We start from the raw sequence: 24,164 nt of genomic DNA on the forward strand, positions 1-24,164 counted from the left end.
AAAGAAGAGATTTATCTCTTTATCAAATAAATTGTATCTATGTAATAATATTTTTAAACAAAAATAATAATAGCAAATTATTTTAAATCAGTTGCAAATTGTTTACATATCCGGGACAAGTATATTTTTACGGATGAATGTATGACATTTTATGTCCACTTATATCTCTTCATCTATCACAGTGTCTCAGTTTCCCCTTCAAGCCAGTAAGAAAGCTCTTCTTGCCGGCTTGACAACATCTCCCTTTTTCCCTCTTAACTTCGGCTTTGCCATGGAAAGAAGGGCAATGCGGTTGCCTTTCACCAGGCCAGTCGAGGATTTTGGTGGGGCGGTCGGAAAAGGGAGGGAAAGGAAGAAGGGAACGTAGTTATTTGGCGACTAAATTGTCCTGTTTGATGTTGGTGTCTGATGTGACTCGAAGCGTCCTCAAAGAGGAAGATATAGCTGGATGGCCCGGATGGGTACGCGATGGTAGCTCGGAGAAGACATTTTGTGGGCGGGGAAAGAGAACGGCGAGAGATAATATACTCGCGTGTGTTCGTCTACTCGCGCGGTTTAGACGTAATTCGTACACACACGGCAGGAGAGGTGAGGCAGTTTGGAGTCTGCCTCCATTTTTACGCCCTGTCCTCTCTCGCCGTGAAAGCGAAAACGTTTACCGCATTCTCTTTCATACCTGCGGTATGGAAGAGGATTCGCCACCACCGCCGCCGCCGACGGCGAACGGCGACGACGATGTTCCGCTCGGGCGATTCGCGATTCCTCGGTTTCGAGAAAAATCCGATTTAGTCGTCGGGCGGACGACGACAGCGCGATTCGCAGTGCCGAATGAAAGTGCCGTTTCATCCAGGCTCGTCTGCTGCATGATGATACAATTATCTGTGCTCGGAAAAGAGCAGATGCTTTCTCTTTCTCTGTCCGCGCGCGGAATAAAAGTAGTACGAGTCCAGTTATTGAGTCACGATGCTCCTTTTGAGAGAGCATCTTTACCGGATTGTTAGAGCCGAATGAATTTTTATAGTGCCCGAACACCAATCTATGTAAAAAAAATATTTCGCCCCTACTTTACAAAAATATTGTGGGGATTTTGCCTCAAATTAAAAAAATTGCATTGCTGATTATATTAGGATATTTGCTTTTGTTTAAAAACAAACCGAATGTACGAAGTTATTTAGTATATTGCATATTATTAGTTTTGGCACACACGTAATGCCACGTATATTTGTTTTAAACGTTGCAGAGGAGAATAAAAATACGCAGCGTGAAATGTATGTATGTACAACTCGCGAAACTCCGTTTTCAACTTTATTTGGATGAGGTATCCATGCGCTACAAGTAGAAACTTTCAGCGTGTCGGTAAAGGATTAAATATATTTTAACGAAGGCATCTCTCTGACGCGTAAAGCAGTAGAAACAAACAAATTGCCTTAATCAAGAATGAGAAAATTTATCGCATTCCGTGTTATGCAAACGAGTTGTTTTGCTCAAAATTAAACGCAAACTAGATTATTTGGGAGTTGATCCATAATTCACGCTTGAATAACATACTTAAATCCGGTTTCATTCGAAGTCAAATCGTATGTTTGTTCCGTGATTTTTTTTTATTAAAATAATGAATTATGTCTGATATTATTTAGAGACTATATAATTAGCGACTACTTTATAAAAAGGTTTTTGTTTTTATTACTCTTTGACTTGCTTTAAAAAAAGCTCTCAAGTCATTGTATAGGATAAAAATGAATAATATCCAGTTTTTTTTTAATGTCTAATAAACGAAGAAAAATGGAGTTCATTAGTACGTTATGCGAGATTTATTTCTGGTGGAAATAAAAGCTTGTTCGTACAACGCGGTTAATTGATCCAACGCAAACAGTAAAAGAAAGTGTATAAAAATATCAAATGTGTCTTTCGTGTATAGAGAGAACGGTTTTACTAAAATGCAGCTAAAAATTTAAGTGATACACAAATTTGAAAATAATTTTTGTTAGACTATCAAATTATATAAAAATGATATCATAATTATGTAGACGTTCAATTTGAAAAAGCAGCTCGTAATTACTTTTATTAATTCAAAATTATTTTCAGATCGGTATCCAGCAAAATTTCTAAATAATAAAATTTCTTTTCAGATTAAAAACTTCGCCTTTACCTATAAAGATTTTCGCGTGTGTCGTTCTCGGACATCACTTTATTCATCTCTAGTCAGTCCGTCCGCATCGTCCATGTGCAATTACGGCGGTTGTACACGCGGCTTTTCGAGAAAATCGCATTCTCTCCGTAGAGAGACGGAGGAGCATGGACGCGAAATCGCGATTGCAGAGAGGAGAGGGTCCCGTGCATGTAATTCACGTTGACATATCCGTCGCCACAAGCGCACATCGTGCAAATCGCGCGCAGTTGTTAATTTGCTTTACCCTTAAACGGCACTACGGTAACGTGGTAACTTGTCGAAAAGGGCAACGGATGGAAACAGAGTTTTTTATAATTAGAGGCCGCGCACGTTTGTGCCCAAAACGTGTAATAATGCCGCAATCTGGATTTACAGATAAATTAACGCGTGCTTTGAGTAATGCGCGTACCGCCGAGATTATTCGAGGAACCTTCAATCGGGGTCTGCTAATTGTGAGATCTTTGGATATATCTTCAACCGTATAGATTTAAGCTAACTGTGCTAACTGTTACATATTAAAGCTTTCATCATTATTAATTAAATCTGTTTCCGGTTATCTCTACTTTTAGAAATCGATAAAGAATCAGCTAACAATCAATTGAAGCTGATAAGTCTTTTAATAGAGTTAGATTAATTATGTATTAATAATGTATAATTAAATGATTCTGACACTTTTGTTATTATTAGAGGTTGGCATCATTGATAAAATCATACGATCCATAATTATAACTTTTTAACGAATGAAACGGGAGAGAGTGTGAAACAAAACTATCAACATTATAAGTTCGAGTTTTCTTTAAATTGGCAAAAATTAAAACTCTTTTACCTAGTTATATCTATGAGAATAAATCCCGCGAACATTCAGCTTATACAAAAATTATACGATGATATGTCGATAATTTTTAAATTTTTTTCCTCGTTCTTAAGTTTAAGTGTTCCGTGATTTAATCTAATTACATGTACTTGAAATATGTAAAGGAGTTTTCAATACAGAGGCATAAACTATTCGAATATGAATCGAATTGAATTAGGTAAGATTCGATTCGATTTGAATTTGAATCATACATATTGGCAATCTTATAAAATTATATTTAAAGTAACTTTATATTATATAATCAGTATTATTCTTCTTACAATATAAAAAATCTGTTGTTATTATTTATAGGTATATTAATAGTATTGTCCGATAAATTATAACCTGTTTAGATCACGGACTGGATTAGGTAATTTTTATAAATTTTTTATCGCTGAAAATAAATCTGTAAGTGAAATTATCTATTCTGTCACATTTTTGAGTAACTATAAAAGTGTAAAATTGTTTAGTACTTTGAGCTTCAATAACTCAAAAACGTAACATGATAGAGTAATTTTATTTGCAAATTTATTTCAATTATAAAAAATTGTATAATAATTACTTACTTTTTTGTCGATCGCTTCATGCCAAGTGCTCCAATAAAAGCAAAATATTAAAATAATTAAGACAACATCGTGAGATCAGTTTCCGAAAGTAATATGTTAATCAAGCATTCACGTCTGTAATAGGAAATAATTGATAAAGCGCATGGTAGATTTCGCTTGCTAGGCAAATCACAATTTCGCCGGGTACAAGTTATCCGAATCGGTCATTTTATACGCGTAACGACCTAGTAACATTTACGCGGAGGGTAAAGGAGCGTGCAAATCGTGCACAACCATTAACCCTGTTTCCATCTGGGCAGTACGTTTTGTAGTAAAACTCGCAGTTGAGATAGCAAGCTGCGCCGTGTTGTTGCGGTCTCTGTGTACGTGTGTGCACGTACGCCCGGATGGTCGGGCGCGATTGTGTGTGTTTGCGACTGGACCCTGCGAATGCACCTAAATCCGTGATTGTGGCGAGAAGGCTTAACGTTTTCGCTCTTAAATGATACGAGCGAGGCGCCGCCGTGTCTCCGTCTGTATTCCAGCGCGTTTTACTCGCGTAGAATCGTGCATGCACTCTCACCTCGCTCCATTTATCGGTCCTCCCACATCGGACAGGACACGGTGTTGCAGGTCTCCTGAGTACGCGGTTTGTGCGTGCCACTACACTTGTGATCAGGTAGCTGCAACAACAAGAAATACCGTTAGAATTTTATTTGGCCGGCGAGCTAAAGTAACTCCGAAAATTAAATACTAATGAAATCTCCGAGGAATTGAGGAAAAACCTTCCTCTCTTTTAAGACGCCCTTTACTCCAAGTGAGAATTGCAGAATTTGAGATGATTAGAATTATATTATTGTAATATTAACATTATTAATATTATTATAATATTACGAGTCAACGAAATGAGGCGTGTTTAAACGACGAGGCGTCCGCGCGTCAATTATAAAATTATTCGATACTGAAGAGTCTTCAGCGTCGAGCCATTAATAAGTAGAGAATTCAATCATTTCTCTCGACCGAAATTTAATTTGAAAAATCAAGATACTCTCTTTAAAATTTTTGAGAAAATTGTGATAAAAAATGTTTCCTAAGGAAAAATCAGTCAGTAAATACGCTGCATAAATTTTCGAAAGATGTCTAGAGCTGTAGGCTGCGCAGAACGTCCTGTATATATGAAATATGAACGTACACTGTTATGTCTGTATACGGTGTATGTGTGTATGTGTGTGTGTGTGTGTGTGTGTGCGCGCGTGAGAGCTGTCGGACGGGGAGGTTTTACGGTGCGAGCGACAGCGTGTACTCGCCGCGGAGCACAGCTCCTCGAGTTTAAACGAACCGAACTGGGTTAGGGATCGTGGAATCTTCCAAGACCGTCACGAGAGAAGCGGGACAGGGCTGCGTATGTAAATGCGACTCGCAGACAAGTACGAAAGTACGGCATAAAATTCCCGGAGATGAGAGGAATGGTTAACGTTCCGTCCGCGCGGAAGCGCGGCGGAATTACGGCCGTGTCTAACGTCAGTGGCGAAATGTGAAAAATGTGGCGTTTTATCGTGTGCACGCGTAACGCTGATTCCGTCGCGTCTGGCAGATTTATTCCAGAAAGATTTATTTGTCTTTACATCGTAAAAAGCGCCGCAGTCGCGTTGACATCTCTCTGAAGGCAGACGCGAACACGCTCCGCAGGGTTTTTGAAACTGCGTTACGGTCGGCGTGATTGTATTGATTTCTCTTATCGTTAGACAAATAATTTGATTACGTCTGTGTGTCGAAACACCGGAGTGCTCGTGAAACCGTAAATGTTTTACGAGAGGTCTCATCTCTTCTCCCGACAATGGTGTCTTTAATAATTAGAGAAGAGATTGAAAACTAATAATAATCATTAAATAAAATAAAACAACGAGATTCTAAATAACAGCGTGTTAAGTTCAAGATAAATACCAGTAATATCAACCATCAGGACTATTCCACGATATTGGAACGCGGTTGAAATTTGAACCGCAACGCGTTTGTTTCGCGTTGCTAAGAGATAAGTAATTTCTCCAACTCCACCGAGATCGCCGTAAAGTCAAGGGGAAAACTCAACTGAACGAAAATTTTATTATTAAAGAGGTATTCACCCGGATTTACCTTTGTGGTTTCGTTTCCGTTCTCCTCGGTGCAGAAGACGGACCGCGTTCGCGAACCGCCGCCGCAGCTCGCGCTGCACGCACTCCACTCCCCGCTCATCCATCTGAAAAGAAAGAAGAAAGGGAACGTTAGCTCGAGGTGCCGGTATCACACGGGAAACGCATCGGGATTTGTTGTAGGAGCCGAAGTTTGTTGTAGAGTCATTTACTTGCGGCCGCATTCGCGCGTACCGAAGTTGCATGTGCTAATGAAACCCGCGGCAGCATTAACATTCCACCATGGTCGCGTTGGCAAAGGTGTGCGGCCGTCGTGCCTTACGTTATTTAAAGTCGGTGTAAAAAATGAAGGTGCCGTCAACGTCGCGCGATGTACTAAAAGTTTATGATCCGGGGACGGGACGAGCGACACGCTGCTCGGTACACGCCGTATTAAAATGCGGCGGACGTTCTCATCGATATACGTTTTCTCGTTTCTTTTACATACGGTGGATACGTTCATTTTTCACGTTCGGCTTTCGTGGATCGCGCGGTTGTGTCGAGTCCCCCCGAAAAGTACGAAGAGAACATCCGCATGCCGCGAATTGCCAAAATCTTGCGCAATTTCGCTCCCATTTTCCTACGCGGATCCCGGGCATTTGAACAATGTGGAATTACGTCTTCTGCAATGCGACACAATATTAATTTTATGCGCGCTGAGCACGAAGATAAGGTGGAGAGCAACGTTAAATATCTGCGTGAAATAAAATGGAGTTCTTCCAAGATGTGTATCCTCCATTAAAAAATGAAAGTGTCGACCATTTCGAAAGTTTTCATTCATAATAATATCTTTTTGCAAGTAACTTACGCGTTTTCTTTACGTTGCGAAAATTTATGCGCCATCAGTAAACGGTTCAAGTAGCTTCGCCTTTCACACGTCTCTCACTATTTCGAATCTAAATGCCAAAGCGTTTGCCTATTAAAATTCTCGAGTGATGTCTCTGATGGTTTCCCGACGTACCGTCGGGCGCGCACGCGGAGCCGTGAGGAGAGAAGATACCGATTTGCTGGATATTTACCAAGTGACTGGGTGGAGTGCCTTCCATCGACGAAACAGGCTTTTTGCGAAAAACTGTCAAAGTCACTCTCGGCATTTTTCATGCACGACGCCATAAAAATGTTCCGTGTACGAGCGATTGCGCTAAATGACAAAGTGAAACGGTAAACTCCCGGGGCTCTGGGATTTACCGTGCAGGATATCGATCATCGATTACCGCCGACCTTGCCGTCGATCTCGCGACATTCTTTACACGTGATCTTCAAAGTCATCTTTGATACCTTCAATTTCCGAGCCGGTGAAGCCGCGCGCATTAGGAACCGTAAGGGCCGCTCGGTGGCTTCCTCGATATTTGAAATTAATTACTTTCGGTCTTTTCAATTTCCCTCGTGTGTCTCTTCTTTAAAATCGCACTCGGTCGCCGGATTACTGGATCCGTATCGACGCGCTAGTTTTGACCTTATCACACGAAATCCGTTCACGGTCTAACATGCATTACCACTAGTATCTGCGATAAATCCATAATGTATGTGTCAACATGATCGGTATCTTGCAGACGTTCCCGATAAGCTGTTCATCAGTAATGTTTGCTACTCATTACACAGAGCACGTCTATTGCCGGTATTTTTTCAATATCAATCTATATTATACTATACTTTATCATTACAAGTATTGTAAGTAATATAAAGTTAGAGCTAGCGTTGGCTGTCTCTCGATTAAATGTCAGAGTTGGATTTAATTTTGATGATCATTCATGACTTCCGGGTCGGATGTAGAGATCGCTTAAACCTCAGCGGTGAATAACTAAGGCGTAAGTCGTAATGCACGATTAAATCATAACTTCCGGATTGCTACTTCAAAGCGCGGTTGCGGCTTTTCACGGCGGTCGGAGTTCCGCTCCTCTCTGGGGAGGGAAGGGATGGAACCGTTTGCTCGGTCCAGCCGAACTAAATTCAAACTGAATTCGCGGCCACTCCAATTAGCCATTGACCCATTCGCCGCGCGATCGATGCTCGCTGCTAATTTATCAACGGAAACGGCCTGTAATTGCGAGTCTGTGATAGCCTCGTGTCGCGCTATAAAGGGGCCAACCGTCCCATCTTGATCGTTAAATGATACGATTCTATACCGATTAGCGAGACCGTCGTCGTCGTCGTAGGAGCACGCGTGTCCCAACCGGCAATTTTCTTTGCGTCCTCACCAATCGATCGATCGAGTGACGTGAGTTAGATCGAGTGAGATATATCACAGCGCGATTACCGTTCCGCTCGGCGAAACGAACCCGATACGTTTCCCAAATGCAATTTTTACAACGTAGCGCTTATTACATACAGCACGATTTCCACTCACTAATTTCTCGTCAAGTAAAAGCTCGCGGTTCGATCGATTGTTAGGAATTGTTAGGGAAAACAATTAACGTTCTCCATTACATTGTCTTCGGTCGCAATCAAAAGTAATCCTTAACCAAACATCGGCAGATCAACATGGACCGCCGATCGTCAACATCGAGTTCGTGAATTCGAATAACACAAAGAAGAGATCCTGTATACCGGGATCTGTAAACTTTCAACGCTATTCCCAGCGACTTCCCAGCGAGTCTGATGGATCCAGAGAGAATAGTTCGCAGGAGTTTTTGCCTGAGTCCCGTCGATGGGATGGAGTATATCGTCGTTCGTCGGACGATTCCCATCGCGAGAGAAACTGGCTTTAAACCGCCGCCGCCTCGCAACCCTTTCGCGAGACGGAAGAGAAATATTGTTGTAGAAACAAAGATCGCCCGTACCGAGTATCCAATTCCCAATTTTTCGCCTGCTCCTCCTCGCTCGCTTTCTTGAAAATCCCAAGCGAATAAATCCCTCGTGCGAGAAACGCGATTTACTCGCGAATTAATGATACGAGAAAAAGTAACATTTCATACACGAGCGGATATTTCGTCTATAATTTGTAATTTCTCTGATCATATTGAATACGTACATATATTTTGACTGGCAAAATCGCGCGCGCGCGTGCAATTCGCGGGGTGAGGCGCCCATAATATCCACTTGTCAATTGTACACGCGAGAGCGGCCTGACGTTCCTTTGACGTGCATGCAGTTCTACCGTAGACAGTTTAGTCTGCCCGAAAGTACTCACTTCGTTGTGCAGGGGTGCGTGTTGCACGGCATTAAGGATTTCACCGAAGGTCTGCTGTTTGCATCGCAATAGCTGTCCTCCACGACGCTCTCGTCGGCCGATTTGCACACCGCCATCCCCATCTTGAAACCTATTAGCGCAAAAACATGACCGACAAATTAGCCCTCCAATTTGATAGCGAACGTTTATGCAAATAATGCTCGTGAATTTCACTCGTTATCTCCCCACACAACGACATGTCAGTTTATTTTTGTAGACCGTTACGTGATACATGTCCGAATTACAGCAACATAATAAGCAAAACTTCAACAGCAATGAAGAATATATTTTGAATTGGTGTTATGAAAGCTTAATACATTTTTACATAATGCGATCCAGATTAAATGCAGGTGTTCCGTAGATGATAATATTTTAACGATCAATAAAGTTTCGCATAAGCGCCGAGCTATTTTGTTTTCGTGTAATTGTTTGTATAGGGAAATATGGGCTAAATTAATTCAGTAATTACCAACCTCCACCGCAGGACTTGGAACAGGCGGATATCGATTCCAAACTCCAGGAGTATCGCGATTGACAGCTTGATCCGTTCCCTCCGCACACGCCACACGCATCTGTGTTCTTGTTACTACCAACTCGAAGGTCGCAACCAACCTTCTGCAACAGAAATCCACGCTCGATTAGTGAAACACGTCTTCCATATAATGGATTTCAGCCGCGGTTGTCATTATTACTTCCCAACACACTATTCGAGACAAATAATCCTGCCTTAAAAATAAAAAAACATGTTCATTTCTGTGTTGTGCTATTTTATGATGAAGAGTAATAATAATAGCAATTATGTAAAAATGTAGCTAGGATTTTCAGCAAATTAAAAATTAATAAATCAAAATTATGTATAATATAAATGGAAAAAGTTACTCACGTACAAAAATTTGATTATGTAAAAGAGAGAGAGAGAGAGAGAGAGAGAGAGAGAGAGAGAGAGAGAGAGAGAGAGAGTGTGTGTGTGTGTGTGTGTGTGTAAATTTTTTCTTGTTTGGTTTTCAAAGTTTTGCCAGTTTTTTCAACAAGTATTAACAAATTAACGTTCCGTGCTGAATACAAGAATTTTACAAAATTTTATTACTGATTCGGAAGTTGCGTCGCACTTATATCGATTTACTGTTTATGTGACGGGAAATTTTTCTGTTTCGGCTGTGGTTGGAGCTTGAAAGAGTTTTGCAGTATCGTCGGCATCTCGGGTACATTAAGAACGTTGACGAATGTTGGCGTGCCATCGGGATTCATGCGAGAGCGAGAAACGTCCCGCGAAAATTCAGAATCTTTGAGGAGGAGAAGATGGTGCTGCTGGGAGAGCTGGAGGAGGCGAGAGCTGACGTCGATTCGTGACCTGGCTCGGACGGCAAACTGATTTGTCATTCAGGTTGCATGGAGGTTTGCTCGGAGGTCGGGGAGTACATTATTCATCCCTTATCCTGGGCAAGAGAAGAGGGAAGCAAACTGTGGAAGGCGAAGGCGCGAGCGAAGTGGGACGCGCCTCTGCGATGCCGGGAGAAAGCATCGGGTGGACGAGCGGGAGGTAAAAAGGAGAGAGACGTGAGCCTAACGAGGGATCTCCCTCGTACGATCAACTGCGGCGGCATTGAGATAATCCGAGATTTCGTCGCGGTGACCTGGGACGCGAATAAATCGTTCGTTCCAATTACCTACGCTTAAAGATTGAACTTCCGGAGCTGGCGAAACTGAAGGTGTGCGCCTGTTCGGCGGAAAACGAAAAAAATAGTAAAGTCAATATTGGAGGGTGAGTCATGATTGTCGTTTGCTCTGCCTAATACCCGAATGCAGGCGAACAGTTATTATATTGTTTAGCATTTTACAACTTGATTTAATTATTTAGTTGTACGCGTCAACGTACGGGAATTTCAAATTTGATGGATAACAATATTTTACAATTCATTAATTTATATTATGTGCAATTACATGTTCCTTTTGTTTATAAAATAATAAGTGATATATAAATTGTGCTACTTTTAATCTAGAATCACATAAATTCTCCATCTGTTGTTATGCATTCATTCTTTTTTTTTTTATATACGATTTCATGTAACGGTATTCATTTAATGAAAGGTAGACATTGTCGAACGAAAATTGCACGCTAAATTCAGTACGGCATGCACGGCGGCGCGACGGTCTCCATTTCGGCCCAATTGACCGTTCGATTTGGCTGCACAATCGAAATCGGGCTCGATTATCGTTCAAGTTTCAAACGTTCTGCGAAATACTTCCATTAAACATTGGTGATCGTCATTCGGCGAATTGCGGTCGTTACGAGTTTTATTCCGAGTGCATCAATGCAGAAGCCAGTTTAGGTAGATACTTTATTTCTGCGCTTTTCGAAACGAGAGATTCGTTCTCTAACAGTCACGATCGGCTTCACGCATCAAGAACGCTAACAGGAGAGCAAAAATTTCCGAGGAAATAGAGGCGCCGGGACATAGAGCGAATTGAGAGCAATATTCTCTAACTAGCTCAAACGAAAGAATACGTTCAATACATTCGCGTAAGATCCAATTTTTAGCATAATCGCAAGAACACTTTTTCTTTCTAAGATAATTGTATGTGGTTCTAGTTAATCAGTCAATTAAAATCTATAATATGCGATTACTTCTAAAATACAAGCAATAAAAATAATAAAATAATATTAAGGAATATAATAATATTAATTAAAAGAAAAATGTAATCTGTAGCAATAAAAATAATTCGGCTTATATCATTTTAATTTCTTTTTCATTTCATCCTGCTAGCGCGAAGATAATTCACTCAATGATAGAAAGAGATAGAACAACTGGAGGATCAATATTCATCGTACAAAACAGCTGATAGATCTGGAATCCGTCGAAATTTAATTTTATATAAAAATAAGTGTGTTTCGTATTTCCTCTATGTCGGGTCTTAAACACGTGGGCCTCTTTATACGAAGGACACGGTATGCGGGTGCGCCGGATTAGGTTTACTTTATCGCGAAAGTGAAAATCAATGATGGGACCCGATAATTGAAAGATAAGGTCATCGAAGCAACCCGTTATTTCTGTAAGTAAACAAGACCGGAGAAAACGAGAATTCCTCTGGGCGTGAGAGATGAAATATCGTGGGACTTAATGGTACTCTGCGATCCTCCTCTGGTTCCGCACAAATAATCGTTGTAATACGTGACGGTGAAAAATAATAACAAGTTAAAGTTATCGACACTATCATTATTATATGTACATGTTAACTTGTATTTAATATTAATATGACAAAGAGACAAAAATGCAATTTTAGAAAAATATTTTTAATCAATACTACGTGACTTTATCTTATGATTTGCGCATCGCGTATATAATACGCGTATTTAATAAACCACGTATTTAATAAAAAAATATCGATTTATTTTATACTTTATTTTAAACGTTAACGGAATATCCAAAATCTGATTTATATTTTTGTATTAAATCTGTCAAGGAAATTTTATTAATGTAGGAAATTTGCACAAAAAATAAGATAATACTTTTTTAATATTTCTTTGAATATTTCTACTTTGAATATTGAAATCGATTACTCAGTCAAAACACTCTCCATTCAGACTGAAGTATCAGAGAGATTAGTAGAGACGATAATTGCCGATGTCCCGCGATTTTCCATATCGTAACGATTTCGTTACGCAAATTTGACTGGCATTCAATTATTCGGCCTTGAGATTCTATTCGATGGTCCATGTACTTTTCTGGTCCTTAGCACTCCCTGCTGTCGCTATCTCATTAGGATACACCCAGCCTTTTCTACCATCCTCGCACCACCGACATTTCCCCGCCATCGTGTCTCACCTTCCTTTCCCTTGCACTCGTTTCTACCTTTTAACATAGTTTTCTCGAGAATGGGATTTACAGAGTGGAGGAAGGGATGCTTAACCCCCGGGCACTTTATTCGCCTTCGTGTTTTCACTGGCACGATGAAATTTATTGTGTACCTGTCCGGGACTACACGGCTCGGATTCAATATGTACTTATCATACATCTATTTTCTCTTTTACAATGTGCATTCTCTTTTTCAGCTTTAGATATCTGAGGGTAATCCGAGAAAAAGGGCTCGTTTCAATTTTGGAACATCAATTACTTCAGAGATAAGCAAGTGAAAACGGAGAATTAGGTTTTAGAAGGGAAAAGAAGGAACTGGGTGAAAACTGCAAGCGGAGTAGAAGAAATAGGTGAGAACTCAGGGAAATTTTTGCCTCGTATGGTTACTTTCTTCTCTTTCCCTTTTATCCTGTAGCATTAATCATAGTCAAAATCTTTTCTGAAAATAGCATTTTAACCAAAAAGTTAAGAAACCAAAAGTTAAGAACAAACTTTAATAAGATACTTCCGTATTAAAAAGAGTGTTTTTATTTGGTAGGTATTCAAAATATTTTCTTATTTCTCTTGCAACTTAATGCGAGAAAACAAAATCATTATTCTTTCTAAAGAATAATTTTGTTCTATGTAAAAAGAACCACTGGTAAATGCTTAATTTAACTTTGATAACAGTATGCAAAAAACTTGTAGCGCGTAATTTGCTTCAGATACCGAATAATTATATGTATGTATAATCCCAAGTACATATTTTGCAAGTTGGTTAAAATTAAAATTTGCTTGTGAGGAAAATAAACTATAGAAGAAGGTTTTAATTTAGATTTCACGAAAAATGTCGAAGGGACGTTCGTAGATTGCTAATACGTTTTTCCTGAAACACATCGGAAGAGAAACGCTAATGTCATCACCGCAATTTCCGATTGATGTAATTTCTCAAAATTTCCACCACAACGGGGAATAACGTAATAATTTTTTCGCCCTGAAGATACATTTTAACGAGTACGCGACGTAATGAAAAAAGCTCGACGCGTCCATCGGGCGTGCCCACAACGAAAACGGGACTCGGCACTTTTAATAACGCAAAGCCAGTTTGCGTTTACCGGAGTTTGCTTAATGCTTAATTACGTGGACTTCTCTGCTGATTAGATATTGTCCCCGCGACTGCGTCACGGGCGTTGCTATTATGAGAATTCGTTAATTATTTCCTAGCGCACCGCGAGAGCGCGAGCTTTTTCCCAGCGTTATTGTTAATCCGATTTCTTTCTGGTTGTTTTGCGGTATCACGAGTCTCATTTAATTTAGGATCAAAGAATTAAGATTTTAATACTAGGTCGAGGATGTGCGTGGTGTATTCGCGTGGCAAGACAATATCTGCTTCTTAGACGAATAAAATTTAGAAAAGTGCAAAATGTAATATACACTTGCTTTAAAAGATTTAAATTATTGATAGTCTAAATAATTTTAGAAATTATTCTTTATGCGTAATTTAGCGTAATAATAATTATAATAATTAATCCATATCATAATTTGACAGTTAATTAAATGGTCAAATTACACATGAAATTAAATGTTCAATTATACTTAAGATACCTTTTCAATTTAATTAAAAGGCATCTCATAAATAATCATTAAGAAATTATGTATATGTCTCAGAATTATAATTCTCTTTACTTAGATAAGACGAGCTGATAGAGAAGGTTATTGTATAATAATACTGGATGATCATCTCACGTTACACTTCTGGAATATACATGGTGTTGCATACATACGCCATCTACATATACACGTGTGACGTTGATCAAATTAAGTTAATGGACGATGAGATCGGGCTTCTCGACGCGCCCATGTTAAATATTAGCAGAAGACTGACCTGGCAGCTTCGTTAGGTTGCGTTTTCTCAACACGATGCAGAGCGTGCTGGTGTTGTAGCGATGCCAGAAAGCAACGAGTTGCGAATACATTTAAGATACTATCTCGGTACATGCGCTTATACGCGCCGACATCCGCGCGAATCTTCTCCGGCCCCGGAGTTTCTCTCTACTAACTCTAGAAGTTTCATCTTACAAAGTTTCGACAAGAGACGTGGCAATTGCGGTTAAATTCTTAAGTAACGCCTTCAGTTTAATCCAGAGCTTAAGGCTAGCTCCGTCAAAGTATTTAAGAACACTGCTTTTATCTACTTAATTAATAATTTGTCAAATTCTTCTTGAATCCTACTTATTGTCTAATGGAAAAAATACAGGAAAATTACAGAAGCATTACGTATTATCATCTATTTTACACGGAAACTTCTCTAATATTATCACTCTTTGCTATCCTACTCTGATCTTTGATTAATTTAATATCAACTTTTCATATTAAATGTTATCGATAATTTAATATAATTTGCATTTACGTTAATATAATTAGTTTCAAATATAGCCTTTATACGTATGTAAAGGTTACTCCAATTTATTGTTTCAGGCAACGTTTTGGGGATATTGCTCAGCTCACATGCGACTCTTGATTAATTAATTGAGTAATTATTCGATCAAAATTACAGATCGGATTATATCGATGTTCAAAACGCGGTGACCAAACCAATGGTGAATTTAATATGTAAATTCCCAAGGTACTAGGCAAATCGCAATCCATCGATTTAACAATGCAAACGAGTAGTTAAATGAATTAATAAATCAAAATGTTATTTTGATTTAAATCATTATTTTGAATTATTTATGCAGTTCGAATGCATTTCCGTATATCTAAATAATCAATCCGAATTACTCGATATTTGCATTTGTAAAAACGTACAATGGTTCCTATATAGTAGAAACTTTTTTAAATTATACTTTTTATTTGCAAATATACCTTTTTAACAATCAATTATTTTCTCAATAATTAATCAAAAACATTCCCTATGTAAAAATATAAACGCATACAAATAATGCATGCAAAAGTACAAGTAATCACATTGAAATTACTAGCCTTAATGTACCCTCGTTAACGGCCAAATTGCGGTTAAATTAATGAATGTAAGTATCGCTATATTTCGATAATTAATGAGTAAGGCCTTCATGTGTTGATCGACCGACAATTTATAGTGACTGACAAGCGGTGCACTGTACCTATCGCTTAATGCTCCTCGCATCTAATATACTGCGGTCTGCACGTGACAGATCCATGGTTTCCGATAATGCCGCGGTTAAGATCGATAATTATCCTCTTATCAGAATCAAGAGAATTAAAGAGCAGATAATATTGACGATAATACTTTTATAAGTAATCTTTAATTATATCTTTTTGTCAATTAGATCTTCTATTATATATTAATTAAACAATCTTAATTATAATTTATAGAACACGAAAAAATAAAAGCATATATTAACGCTTGAAAATGTTTTAGTTTTAAACGATATTTATATTTAAAACACTGAAATGTTCAAAGCTGTTAATGATTTCAGTTTTAAAAGCCTTTAGGCCCGATGCAACAACGTTTTGTTGATTTTTAAGCGAAGACTTAAACTAGGCGCAAATCTTTATCTTTGTCTTTAAAATTGAGTAAGGAAATATATTTAAGTCTCACTTAAAATAACTTTGGTGCAACCAGGTCTAGTGTTTTAAATCTAATACCACTTAATACACTCAATATTTTTTAAGATTTAAGAATGGAAAACAAACGTAAAAACATTTTAATATTTAAAAATTAAACTTTTTTTGCGAGTGTAAGAGAGATTAAATTTTAATATAACTTATTATTAATTTTTAATATAATAATTTAATTGCTCATGTGTCTTTTCTTGTGTCTAGCATGTATGTTTTATCATACATGGAAAAAATTTCATAGTAAATATTATTGTGTACGATAGCAGCCACGAACCGCAAGAAGAAATTTCAAAGAATTATACCATAAGTAGTATAAATACTATGGTAATTTGATAAAAGACTTATTATAAATTTTCATAATTGCTTCCTTGATCCGCAATCACTATTTAACATAGTTTTTACTATAAAATTTTCTCCGTGTAATTGTAAATTTTTTTACAATCAGATTCTATGTAAATTAAATCACGTTAACAAATAATAATAAATAATATTAATTGTTATTAATATTAATATAATTATCAATAAGAGTCACCTTCGTTCTGATTAATTTAATCGATAATAATATTTTTGGAAGAATGTATAACGTTTAATTTGTGCTTTGATATGCGATGCCACTTATAAGATAGATGCTATATTCTCTTTTCTACATAATAGCGCATTGTGATGAAGATTCGAGGGGCATTGGGATAAAGAGTCGAGTACGGTTGGTTTTCACTTCAAGCGTCATATCAATGAGGTCACAATAAACGAGGAATAATGACGCCCCAGTTTAATTCATTTGTCTATGTTTAAAGCAAAAGATCTCAAAGAGATGATTCCCAAGCATTTTAATTTTAATTTTAATTAACTCTATTGTTTTGTTTTGTTGAAAATTTCTACTATCATATCATTTAAGTTATCATAAAAATTTTTTTAAAGAAATTTTTTAAATAAAACCACACACAAACTATCAAAGAGAAAATAGTTTTTGGATTACAATATTAGTAAGAAAATAAAATACGTTTTAGGTCAAATAAATCCGAATAGTCGTATGGTTAATATTGAACTTGCAAAAATACTGTTTAAGGTTTTTAATCATAAGTGACGTAAAAAATTTCATTGTTTAATCAATTTACAATTCGCAATTTTTTCACAAAATTCTGTTGTAGAACGTCCGACAGAAATGTACCGTTTTAAAAGGCACTAGTAACAATGATTTCTGAATGTATAATGCTCTACATATTCCGTCTATATATTATACAATATTAAATATATTGAAGGCATGTTTATTGCATTTCTGTTAAGAAAATTTGTAGACACTTTGCAAAACGTGATTCACTCACCATGCACTCGCCGCCAATGCACACGTCCGTGCTCTCTGCGTAACATCTCGTGCCGTCTTCCACCTTATCCGCTAGTTGCACCACTATTGTCTCGTCGCTGTCGAATTGCAGGCTATCCGTGGAATCGCGCGGCATCGTCTTCTCGCCCGACGGCACTTCCTGCCGCGATCGTCTAACGCCGTTCTCAAGGGTCTGTTCACCGCGGCAGATCAAAGCGCACGGCCTAGCTGGGTCGTAATGGGGGTACCATTTGAGAAGTTGCCCGCTGTATGGCACATTGTTGAAGGCGGCGCATTGTACCGCGCGGAAAATCGTTCCGATTTCTCACAGGGCTGAAATCACAGAAAAGAAGAATCCGTTGAATCGCTGGCGGACTCATTAAACGCTTTTACGACGTCATTACGTCGCTACAAGTCGCTCTTCGAAGAAGCCGTCGTTTCGCGGAAACGAGCGATCTAAATTTTTTAACATCACGACTCGATTGATTCCTAACTGGTCTTAAGCTTGATTCACAGATAATTTGGTGGTTTTGCAATGTTTCTTTAAAATAACAAACCGTTATTGTTTTTCAATCAATTTTAATTTTAGATATAAATGTATATAACTTGATATATTATTCCGAGATAATTACTAGGTCCATTATGATAAATTCGCCTTCTAACCCGTTCTCTGTCTTTTACCAAGTTCTTTCAATTTCAAGGTATTTTTCTTGCTGCAGTGATAATTCCATTAATATATAGCAAAAGTATTTTGTTATATGGGTTCACGTCGAAGTGTATGGAGGACAAAGTTTCTCAATTCCAGGGATAGCTAATTAGAGCAAAATCATATTCCATTTATACTTCTCGACTCGAGCTTGAGATAGCGAATCCAAAGTGAAGGATCGACGCCTGAGAGCCGAGAGTTACCATCGCAAAAGTGCCCGCTAATTATCGTTATAATTAACCATTCTATAGTTGGACCGCGATATCTCCGGGGTATTTCTATCGACATTTTCGCCTCCGCGAGTTTACCTCACTTCTCGCAAAGTTAACGAGCAATGTAAGTTCGCCATGGGGAAACGTTCATTATCTTCCAACTCTTTGCTTTCTTATCTATTTCATTCGCATCGTGTTCCGTTATCACCGTGACAAAAATATAATTCCCGAAATTCAAATCAACGAATATTTAAACGTAACAACGAAATATCACTTTACCGCAATAATTATGTTATTAGTAGGGTTTCGCTTATTGTCGCCAGTAATTAAATTCAAAGAAGAACAACTCAAGTGATTACAAATTAATTAATTGCAAGACTATAATCGTCAAAAGTCCGTGGCAGGCAAATTTACAAATAATTCTAAAATTAATATAAAGGGCACAAATATAAAAAATGCAAAAAAAAAACGTCATAAAAAATAATTCGTTAAGACTTATGTGTCTAATCATTAATCGATGGTGAAACAATAAATATAATAAAGACAAGTCAAATTCATTTAAACCGAGAAGTTAAAAACAAGATTATATTTGTCGTCAAACGTGTATGAGCGTAAACAAGCGTCTGAATATTTCTGTACATAGGAACATTACCGAATGTTAAAAGTAAACATTACGTGGCCTTTATTATCGTGTTATAGACACTATCTAAATTCTCAGTATGTTTTTTTAAATTTATGGTATCGAGATTCTTCTTTATGAAGAACATTTTAGCAATCTCTGTTTTTCTTTTATTATTTTCGCAATGTAAAATGCACGGGAATTGCCAATCGAACTCGTGGCTCATTATTAAACGATGTTTACTGACTACTGAGTGGCCACTTTCATGTTTCCTTATATCATTCATGTGTTCCTTAATCCGCATCTCGAGATGATGTTTCGTTTGCTCCACGTATGCCGCGTTATAAGTTCTGCATTTGATGCTACAAACTACACCAGTTTTCTTTAAACAATCCGTTTTATTCTTGCCTTTTTAAATAATGCAATCTAGTTTTTTTTTGGCACTTTAAACAAAGTGTTGATGTCCAATTTGTTTGAATAAACTTGTTTAATTAATTTGTAATCACTTCAGAAGGACCAAATTCTATGGTCGAAACGTTGTAATTATTTAACTTAATAAAGGAATTTAGCTAGTCAGTTGACTATATAGTTGTTTTTCTTAATTGGAATTATATTATTATTCTACACGAAACTATCATGTTTGTAACATATCATTATCACCCTCATTATTATCGATATGCATACCACAACATAATATTTATCATCATTTATTATCATTGAATTATATTATTTATTACCATTGAATCAAAAATTATGCAACGTATATTTTTATACTATGTTAAAGTGTCTCCCTAATTTATACGTGTGACTAGTGACGGATTATCCATTAAAAGTATTAATTTCATGCTTAGTGTTTTGCGTATTAAAAACCGTCAAAAAATCAAATAAAAAATTGATGCTTGTATATGAATTATATTCTTATTTAAGATTTTGTAAAAATTCTTTTTATAATACCGTCTCCTACCGGAAATTGACGATTATCGCGATTTTTACTTTGAAAGTTGCTTTGCGGAATAGAGATTTGATGCTATGGCAAGATCAAGGTCTTTAAGGCCCTTAAGGTTCTTCAGCCAAGATATTCTTCTACGATCTGTTTTTCTTTATTTAATATTTATGCAAAAGTTTATTTAAATCCACTTATTCGTTTATAAACCTGCAACAAAATTAGGTCATCTTCGCTGCAGAAACTATTAGTGCTGAATTTTCCGTTGTTTCTCTTTTTCCAGCTGCCTCTAAACCCAAATATTTACGGATATTTACAATCAAATCTTTTATCGTTGATCCGAAAAAAGAATAAGCCTAAGAAGTTTCAAGTTTTTATATATCGATAACTTATCCTAGACTCAAACATTCTTAAAATAATCTAAAGATTATATTGAAATAAGCATTACGTTAGCAAATAATCGCGATTAATTTCATTTCTCAACGAGAGAATTAATTGTGGTCAGTTGCACGCAGGGACAAAGTTTTGGTATAAACAACGTGGCGGAATCGCATTTCGCTGCGTCGTGTATGATAATTATTCGTGGCATCACACGGCGCGTCAACTCTGTTCGCGATAATTATCAAATTCGATGGAAAATATGCAGGTGCGAACTACGCATGGCGTGTCGGCCACGCGAAATTTACACGTATGGTTCGATATGACCGGCTACAGCAGCTCCAGCCGAGCGACACGGATGGCGAGGATAATGTAGCTAAACATTCGCCGCTACTATTGTTAGGAACAGTGTTTGTTGTAATGAATTTGCCGGCAGCGCAGTAATTAATTAGCGCGGATCGGCCAGCCGCAGAGTTCAGTTTCAATTGGGTCGACGTATATTCAGACGATATATGCTGAGTTTACGTGCAGCATATTGTAATCGTTCCTACAAGATACCTGTTCAATGATAATAACGAATTGTTTTCGTGCAGGCAAAATCAGAGTAGCGCTTCTCGATCTCTCACTAACAACGTATTTATTAGTATTTTAACATTTCGGTTATATTTAATTGTTTAATTTAACATATCGATATATAGCAGAGATAAGTTAAATGTTCTCTGGAAGAATATTTCGTGAAATTTCGTTTAATTCATCTTTTCGCAGCGATTTGAATTCTTGCAAATCAGAAAATTACGTTAAGAGAGACGTAGAGAGAAATAGTAGGAGAAAGGAAGTTCAGTTTGTCGTTATTACTACTACCACTGTTTCCCTCAATCTTGATTACTACTAGCTCGCACGTGACGATTCCGCAACTTGCTGAGTTAGTTTTCCATGTTATAGAGAAATAATCTGTAAAGCAGTTTGCAACTATTTAGCAATATATATCCTTCTAAAGACATCTCTATTGTTATACTTATCGCTATTACTTTTAGTATGATTATATACAAGTATGTTACGTACATATAAATTGTTTTTATTATTATTTAACAAAAAGAACCATTAGATTAAGGAAATTATTTTGGGTATTATAGTATAAATGATAAAAAAGATGAGAAAGTATGCTTATTTTAATTTTAATTACACTTGTACGACATCATATTCGTATAATATTGAGAAATATGTATTAAAGATTTGTACATTCAATATGCCTTTGGATAATTTGAATGCTGAAATACGTCAATAAAAAAAAAAGTGACAAAAACTTGTATTATAGAGTAAACGAGAAATCTGCGAAACAGAATATTCGTTTCGCTGCTGTGCGCAATCGCATGTATAATTTACTGAGAGGGAAAGTAAAAGAATGTACGCGAAATGCACTTTAAATCTATTTTTAGCTAGAAAAATTGTCTATTTTTTCTCTTCCTTTTTCATGACTAAGCTATATTATCAAGCAATTAATCTTTTTTCCGGTGCAAATACATACAGAATAGCATCATTCCGCTATACAAGTGTAAACATGACTCCCGGGCATCCTGAATTATTAATTTTCTGTCGAATTATTCATTCACAGAAGCTTGCCCGATATGAGATAGTCGGAAGAAGATAAAGGGCACAGATATTATTATCTATTCATTAACAGGAGAGAGATAGAAATGTGGATACTCTTAAAATAAATATACTTGGGTTTCATAATATTATTATGTTAATTTCATCAAAAAGTGATTTGGGAATATTATTTAAATAATAAACAATTATTTTTTTATAAATTTTTATTTATAAAATATTTTTTATTTTTTAAAACAGAACATTTTCGAAATTCCGGTTTATGCAAAATAATGTTAACTGGTTATTTTACATGAAAATTTTAGTTTTTTCTATTCTAGTTTTTATTAAAAAAATTTTATTTATTTATTTGTAAAATTAAATCTTTCCAACGCGCGGACACAAGAAAATTTCGAGATCACAAAACATTCGGCGAGTGCATTAAAAAAAATGTTAAAAAATAAAGTAAAATAATTATACAACTCTATTTTTCATTGTCTTTTTTCATCCTTGTACTTAAAAGATATCTTGTACTCACAAGATTTCCTTAAAATTATGTTATACATATATTTTTTTACATTGTTTAAAAAACTTTCGAGAATTTAAGAGCGTATGCTTGTTTTCTCAAAGCGGCGCTATTATTTACACGCTGTTTGCGGGGATTTAATGCAATTTCTCAATTAAAGTACCACTAATTATTTCAAATGCCAGAGAGAAATTTACGTGTTATGATTTTAAACTTGAAATGGAAAGGAGATTCGTCGAGTAATTACGCGGTTGGCTTCTCAAAATAACATGTACCGAAATCGACTCGCTCTACGAAGTGCAGTGCGGGAATGCCGCACCCTTCGCGAGATCGGCTGTGAAGTAGGACTGGAGGAAGAAACTCGGCGAAGCGCCGAAATCTGTTGGGAACCGCGGAAGCCGCAGCACGGAGTTCGAGCGCTCCTTAACAAGGAATCTCAACTACTCATTACGCAAAAGCGTTTCTACATCCAACACTCTTGCGCCGATGGGATACCCATGGGGCATTCGCCAGACGTTTCAGCCGATTACGAAACCCCGTGCACTCCGGGAACAATGGATAATACCTTTCGCGCGACACCGCAGCGACAACTTACTTCGTCCTTAAAATTGACGATACGAGGGCAGATACAGCAAAGGCTCTAACATCAGTTCGGGAGAATTACTTCACCCCAAATATATTGACACCTGAACGTGACGATAAACAATTGCCTACCTATATCTCAGACTCATTTCTTCGAAAGGTACTTATTTACCTACTTATTAATACAATTTTAATTAATTAATTAATGAATAGTTGCAATTAACGGCTGATCAAATTTTTTCAACTTGTAGATATTATTTTAATTTCTATTATTTTAATCTACAGCTAGCGGGATGTTTCATTTATATATTTCACTGAATAATGAAATAAAAAACAACAATATACAGGTGTTATGTATGTGCATATATCGCACTATCAACTGCACAAATAGTGTTTTATTGGAAAGAATTCAAGAATGCATCAAGTACATATATATAGCGTTGAATGCGGTTATACTAATTTCCCATTTTTGTTTACAAAATAACCAATTTACCAACGCACCGATAAACCGTGTACAAATCAAACGCGCAGCGTTTCGCTTGTTTGTTGTACAAAGTCAACATTCAATAATTCAAATAGTTAATGAATATTTATTAAATTACATTTATCTGAATTTTTCGTTCTGTTTCCATTCAGCATATAAAAATTGCGTGGAACCACGAACAGGTGCATGTGCCATGTTATTTGTCGCATGCGATCTGTCCGTTTATTTTCGTTAATATTATAGTCCGTAAAAGTCCACACGAATACTACAAACAATTCATAAATGTTTAATCAAGCTGTTAATTATTTTAACTGAAATTTATTATACTTAAATATACATGATAATTCAAGGTTTAATTAGCACGTATTTATCATTTTATTTATTAATTTGCATCTTTTTAGTACTCAGGACAAAAGAACAATATTAGATAACTATTTTCAAAATTATTCGTGAATATGTTATTAACATGTT

General features: G+C 36.9%; 1 protein-coding gene across 1 annotated transcript; it reads right to left on the reverse strand.

Annotated features, from left to right (window-relative positions):
- Positions 1–4,161: 4,161 nt before the first annotated feature.
- LOC118648527 (A disintegrin and metalloproteinase with thrombospondin motifs 6-like) lies at positions 4,162–17,960 on the reverse strand. Its single transcript, XM_036294849.1, has 5 exons — positions 17,661–17,960; positions 9,379–9,520; positions 8,867–8,996; positions 5,702–5,804; positions 4,162–4,251 (listed from the first exon to the last, which is right to left on the reverse strand). The coding sequence occupies exons 1-5, from the start codon at positions 17,793–17,795 to the stop codon at positions 4,162–4,164; spliced, it is 600 nt and encodes a 199-aa protein (XP_036150742.1). The 5' UTR covers positions 17,796–17,960.
- Positions 17,961–24,164: the final 6,204 nt, after the last annotated feature.

This window comes from Monomorium pharaonis, unplaced genomic scaffold (assembly GCF_013373865.1).
Source record: "Monomorium pharaonis isolate MP-MQ-018 unplaced genomic scaffold, ASM1337386v2 scaffold_491, whole genome shotgun sequence".
Lineage (NCBI taxonomy): Eukaryota > Metazoa > Arthropoda > Insecta > Hymenoptera > Formicidae > Monomorium > Monomorium pharaonis.